General features: G+C 40.8%; 1 protein-coding gene across 2 annotated transcripts in view; it reads right to left on the minus strand.

The window, feature by feature from the left end:
- Positions 1 to 6000, minus strand: part of dgkb (diacylglycerol kinase, beta) — a 64550-nt gene that overhangs the window by 29242 nt on the left and 29308 nt on the right. For both annotated transcript variants that reach the window (XM_031867531.1, XM_031867530.1), the window contains 3 exons: positions 3730 to 3815; positions 3037 to 3126; positions 2110 to 2270 (listed from right to left, as the gene is read on the minus strand). In XM_031867531.1, coding sequence (XP_031723391.1) covers positions 2110 to 2270; positions 3037 to 3126; positions 3730 to 3815 — 337 coding nt within the window. The remainder of the gene's footprint in view (positions 1 to 2109; positions 2271 to 3036; positions 3127 to 3729; positions 3816 to 6000) is intronic.

Below are 6000 nucleotides of genomic sequence, written 5' to 3' on the forward strand. Positions count from 1 at the left end.
TCATGCACACTCAGAAGCAAAGATAAAAGCAAGTATATCTCTGGTTTATGCTGGATTTTGACTAAAATAACCAGAAATCTCAATTTTTCCAGCTCTGACTCCCTCACCTTGTTTCCTAAACACACACACTTATTTTCTGTGTTTTTAAAATGGTGTATAAATAAGGCCAACAGCAGCTCTGACCCATTCCAAGACACAACTAATGTACTAAACCAACGTGTCCTCTCACAGTGGTTCGTGTACATTTCCACTCGTGACATGCATCCGCTCTTTTCAAAATAAACAGGAAACAACTCAGTGAGGTTTAGGCAACAAAGATACTTGGTTGTATTGAGGAAAAGATTGTCATTTGGGATAAAATAACTAAGGCTCGCCCTGTGTGTGTTTTTGCGGTCTTTAAACTTCCTCTTTCAAGATCACGTGCATTACAAACAAAATCATTTCATCTACAAATCTTTTTTTGTAGGTATAGCTACGAATGCTTGATGAGAACAGCCTGAATGAACGTATAGAGGAAGTATTGTTTGAGACATGTTTTTAACATCTATACTGGCAAATGAATGCACTCGGACATCAGGATGAATGCGGAGAGATTTATTTCCCACTGTAACCACTTAGCCCCGTATGTTCTGCAGACGTGATGACAGCCGGTATTCTCCTCAATCACAATGTTAACAAGACCCGTCCGATAAAGTCCTCCGACATCGTCATTAGGGGCTGGAGGTGTTATTCACCTAACATTTGTGAGGCCATGCATCACTTATGTCGCCGCCGCAGTCTGTGCGAACCTCACAACGTCGAGTGGCTCCCTCCTCTGCCACCTGCAAATGTCAATTACCATATTTCCCCCTAACATTTATCAGTAATGGCTAACATGAGCTACGTGAAATCAGTGTCATTATGCTGGAGATGGACAGGAGGGGGGGTGCTGACGGCTTATGAAGGCTTGTTTATCAATCAGAGTTGGTTGAGGCTTGAGCACATCTCAATAAAGACCGAACTAGAATACGGTCAAAACAAATGAATTGACTGATTATGCCGTTACTGCAGGTTGCTTTATTTTATATCTATCTTTAAATAACCGAACCAAAGATTGTTGACAAAGGGAGTTGAACTTTCAGTGTGTCACTCCAACCTTCTTCTGTTTTGTTGGGTACCGTTAGGCTGTTTACTGCCACCTCTGCTATTCTGCGGCTGAGACTTTGTCACCACGATTAAACTTAACTTTGGTGTGAAAGGTTTGAAAAGCTGCCATATGCTCCTTCCTCCTGCAGCAGTGCACGAGTGTGCCATTACTGTAACCGTGCAGTCAGTCAGGTAAGGTTTGTGATACAGACGTTACACCATGCCGAGAGGTGAAGTCTGCCGTTAGCTCCGAATACATCTTAGAAACATGAGCGGGATGTGACAGAGGTGCTCTAGCTATACTGCTTTTTGTTCCATGATGGTTCAACAATTAATAAGATTATAAGGACATTAAAGAGGTCAACAACCTTCTTTGTGCTATTGTACACTTTAGATTAGCATTTGTAGGGAAAAATAGATGATAAATGTTTGTTAAAAAACCTAAATGTACCTAATGCTATTTTAACAACTGGATCAAAAGTAGTTTATGCGACTATACACGACTACATCTACTACACTATCTACTACACAATACTAAATATTTTCCTGTATAACAAAGAAAATAATGAATGAAATACTTTTTTAAATTCTGCTTTTAATTTGGAGTAATTTAACATATTTAATCGTTGGTGTTTACATGATGGTTTGTTTTATTGGTATTATTATTATACAATGTTTTACTTACTGTTACTGTTTATTTGCATTGTATGAAAGGTGCTTTACAATAACAAATATTACACTATTTAACAATTTTCTCATAATTAAAGTATGAGTAGAAAGAAAAGGTGGAATCTCTTTATTTTGATTTCTTAAATACCATGAATATCTTTCTAAAAAAAACAATGTTGGTGCAGATATTAGCCGGGTTTTTTCTACTTGGGAGTTGGTCACATTTGACAGTGAAAATGTGACATTATAAATAAATATATATAAAAAGATGATTGTCTCATCAGTCCCGTGGTTACTGACTGAAGTCCGACTCACCACTCCGATGGAGAAGTAGTTGTTTACGATACTGTAAGGCACCGGGTCCCCTCGCTCCTCCTTGTCGGTGGGCGTGACGTCGATCTTCCAGCGATCCAGCATCATCTCTGAACTGTTCTCGATGTCGCGCATTATCTTCAGGAGGCTCTCGCCCTCATAGCCTCGGGACAACAAACCATGAGATGTGTGTTACAATGTGTCGAGAACAACCTTTTACTAAAAGGCTGATGCTTTGAGGTGACTTATGAGTGAGAACTACCTCTGATTTCTTCCAGGTTTATTGATTTTTAGGGCTGATATACAGCTTTTTCTTCTTCTTCTAACCAGAGCAAGGGAAAAAAATGCTGATACTAATAATCACTCAATGTGAATATAAATAACTTTTTATCTTTAACTATTGTAACTATCTAATTTAACTAATTTAGCTCTAAAGATTTTGTCCCTGAATATATTAAAAGTGTGTGTTTGAAAGCAAGAGTTTCATGAGACTTTTCCAAATGTATTTAGAGAACTTAGAGAATTTTAAAAACGTTATATTTTAGTCTAATGAAAACAAATATTGGCTTTAAAATTGTTTCTACTGAACTGCACCCCATATATTTTCAGTCTAGGGGTCACCAGTGGGTCTCAAACCCCTCGTAGTGTAATTTAGCATTAAGTTTAAACAATCAGTAGATGAATCGCTCAGCTGATCGATTACTTTGATAATCAAATCATTGTTTAATAAGTCATTTCTCAAATGTGAAAATCCGTTGCTTTTCTCTGTTTCTTCATATGATCGCAAACTATACCTCTTTCTACTTAAAACAATGTTAATGATGATTGGAATATTTACGCTGGGTTAAAGTATGGTATATTCTTTAACTATGTAATGAGGAGAATTGAGGCCATGTATTTCACTGCAACATTTCTATTATCCGTCAGTACCTCCTCCCCATCGCAGACATCTTGCCAGGTCGTTGCCCGTGCCGAGGGGAAGTATACACACGGGGGGGTTCCTGTCCAGGTTGGCCTTATCTGGAACAGCGGGACAAATATCACAACACCATACGAAACAAGGCCGCACCAAGAAACAAAACTCTAGGCGAATACTTGCAAAGGAAGCATCAAATTCGTTTTGCAGCCCCACTTGTACAACTACAAGTCAATATGAGCGTCCAGTTGTACCGTCTATTTCAAGAGATGGTTATTACCTCTCTTTGTTTTGATTTGATTGATAAAAAATTGAGGCAATTTTTTCGAAGCCAGAACACGTCTTCAAGACCAAATAAAGAAGGCCAGGTGGGTTTTTTTTTTCCTCCCTTCAAATGATGACTTGTATGTTGTTTTCCAACTCACGTAATCATCCCACTTTACCACCCTTGATTACGCAGGCTCGGACGTAATGAAGGTGTTTATATACAAACCATAAAGTACGCTTTACTACCTCAGGCCTGACAACAAGAGCTGCTGCTGGCTGAGAAAAACTAATAACAAATGCAATTTTTGCCCCCCCCCAAAATAGAAATGGAGCGTTTACGTTCCACCTCAGGAGGTCTGAGAGTCTGTAAAGTCAGTAATTTGAAATAATTAATGGCACCAGATTGTTGCTGTTATTTAAATGTACGATATATTCTGTACCTATGAAGTCCAGGATCCAGCCCACGGTGCCGTCCCCCCCGCAGGCCAGCACTCTGAAGTCAGGAACATCTCTGAAGAAGTTCAGCCTGCAAACAAACACTGCACATCACTAACACTACGAGATGTCGTTCACTTTGGATTTCATAGTGTAAATGTGTCATGAAAGATACACATCTACACATACAGTACATGTTCTGTGCTTATTTACAAATCATCAACGCTGTGGGGTAACATCACTGTAACTTTTTATGTTTATCTTTTTATAATGATGAACTTGAACCCACGTTCCCCCCCCCGGTATGCTCGCTCTACTTTCAGTTGGGAAGGTAAGGTTCCCAAAATGGTCCGTTCCACTGCTGATATCAGGTTGAAGGATTTAACACTTTTGTGGACGTGGCTTTACTTCCTCATTGTCTCACACGCACACATGCACACACACATACTGCTGTGTTTGTAAAAATAATAAAGATACTGCAAAATCAGTATTCTTCTGACCTTATTAAGACCTAACATGTAGAAAGACATTAAAGCGATAACTCTCCTGTTTGCCACAAACTGATCTCAAACATTTGATGAAGTCGACAAAATACAGAAATGACCATAAAATCAATATTACACCAAATAAAGATATATTTCATGTTTTATATGTTATGTGGGCTATGCATCAACAGCAGCATCTTCTCAATAAGAAATATGTTTCTCTATACTTGTGTAACCTCATGAGCACAACTCCAATAACAGAAAGGAGGGTAGTGCAGCATCAATGCATCAATGATAATGCAAATAACAAGCAGACATACAGACTGTGTGCAGGATTTAGTGGCATCTAGCAGTTAGGTTGCAGACTGCAACTATCTAAAAAAAACCTCCGCTCACTCCTCCCTTCACAAGCGTGTAGGAGAACTACGGTGGCCTTCAGGTAAAAAGGCAAAAGGCTCTCTCTAGTCAGTGTTTGGTTTGTCCGCTCGGGGCTACTGTAGAAACACGGTGAACTCTTAGCTTGAGGTGATTATTGATTCATGAAAACATAGTATTGAATATTGTTTTACATTTCTGCCAATAATCCTACACACTGCTCCTTTAAAACATATTTGCAGCTGTGGTAATGGTAATGTTTCACTTTCTGGGGACTTCTTAGATTCCTAAAATTTGGAAAAGTCGTAAAGTATCAAGCTGTTAAAACAAATGTAAGTAAGTGGCCCCTGGGACTCTGAAGAGAACATTAGGGTTAAGATTGGTCAATCAGTTGCTCTGATTAGTTAGTTAAAATGACTCCATTAAGTGCTGAAGAAGGCACCTTGTTGCTGAAATGTCCCTCCATGGAATAAATTCTGTGCCTCGTCAACATCCTTCTGTGTGTGTTCCCACTTCCTTTTCAAGTTTGATACTTGTTATGCTCCCTCGTGTCATATTGTTTAACAAGGAATGAGTCATTTCTTTTCTTTCCGGTCAAAGATATGGTATGGTTTGATCGGGTGTTAAAAGAAATGACAATTACTTCAAACATTTCAGCTTTTCTCCCACCGATGAAAGAGAGTGTTGAGTGTTCACATGACAGATCTGTGTGCTATCCTCGAGCCCACTGCGAACCCCCTCTAATCCCACACAACACATGTCGCACTGACAATAACTCATTCGACGAGCTAGCCCGCCTGTTGGAGGGCTAATTGGATCATGACAGGCAATGTTCAGTCCAACTTCTTCCGTTCCTTCACAATAACAAAGCCCTAACTGAATGAGCCAGCCTCCGAGCCTCGTATGGCGGGTAAATGATTCGCTCAATTACTCTCCAACTGGGACCGCAAACCGCATTAGACGCAAAACAGACGGCCGCCAACATGAAAGGCAACTTTGGGGATATTTAAATACCAAGAAACAAAACACTTAATTTGCCGTGATCGCATTAGCGAGGCTGCTAATTGACAGCAGCGTGTGCGGCTGCTATCGGCCTGCAGTGTCCGACGGTGACCGTTCACCTCTCTAATGTCGGCGGCGGTGCGTACACTTGACTAAATATTAACAAGGTTACATCGGGGCGAGGTCATCTGGAATGCTGTCAGCTCTGAGGAGAAGCTCTGGCTTCAGCTCCAGACAGGCGATGTCCCGGGCCACGTGCGGGGACATCGAGGGAACAGAGACAAAACAGTGGCCACAAGGTCAGCCCTCCCAAAAGAAGGAAGAAACAACTTGGGTGCTGCATCGGCGCAATCTGTGGCGAGAGAGCTGCTCCAGCTTCGCGCGCAGACAGTCGGGGGGGGGGGGGGGGGGGGG

The sequence above is a fragment of the Anarrhichthys ocellatus genome, unplaced genomic scaffold (genome assembly GCF_004355925.1).
Source record: "Anarrhichthys ocellatus isolate YVR2014 unplaced genomic scaffold, GSC_Weel_1.0 scaffold39, whole genome shotgun sequence".
NCBI classification, from domain to species: domain Eukaryota; kingdom Metazoa; phylum Chordata; class Actinopteri; order Perciformes; family Anarhichadidae; genus Anarrhichthys; species Anarrhichthys ocellatus.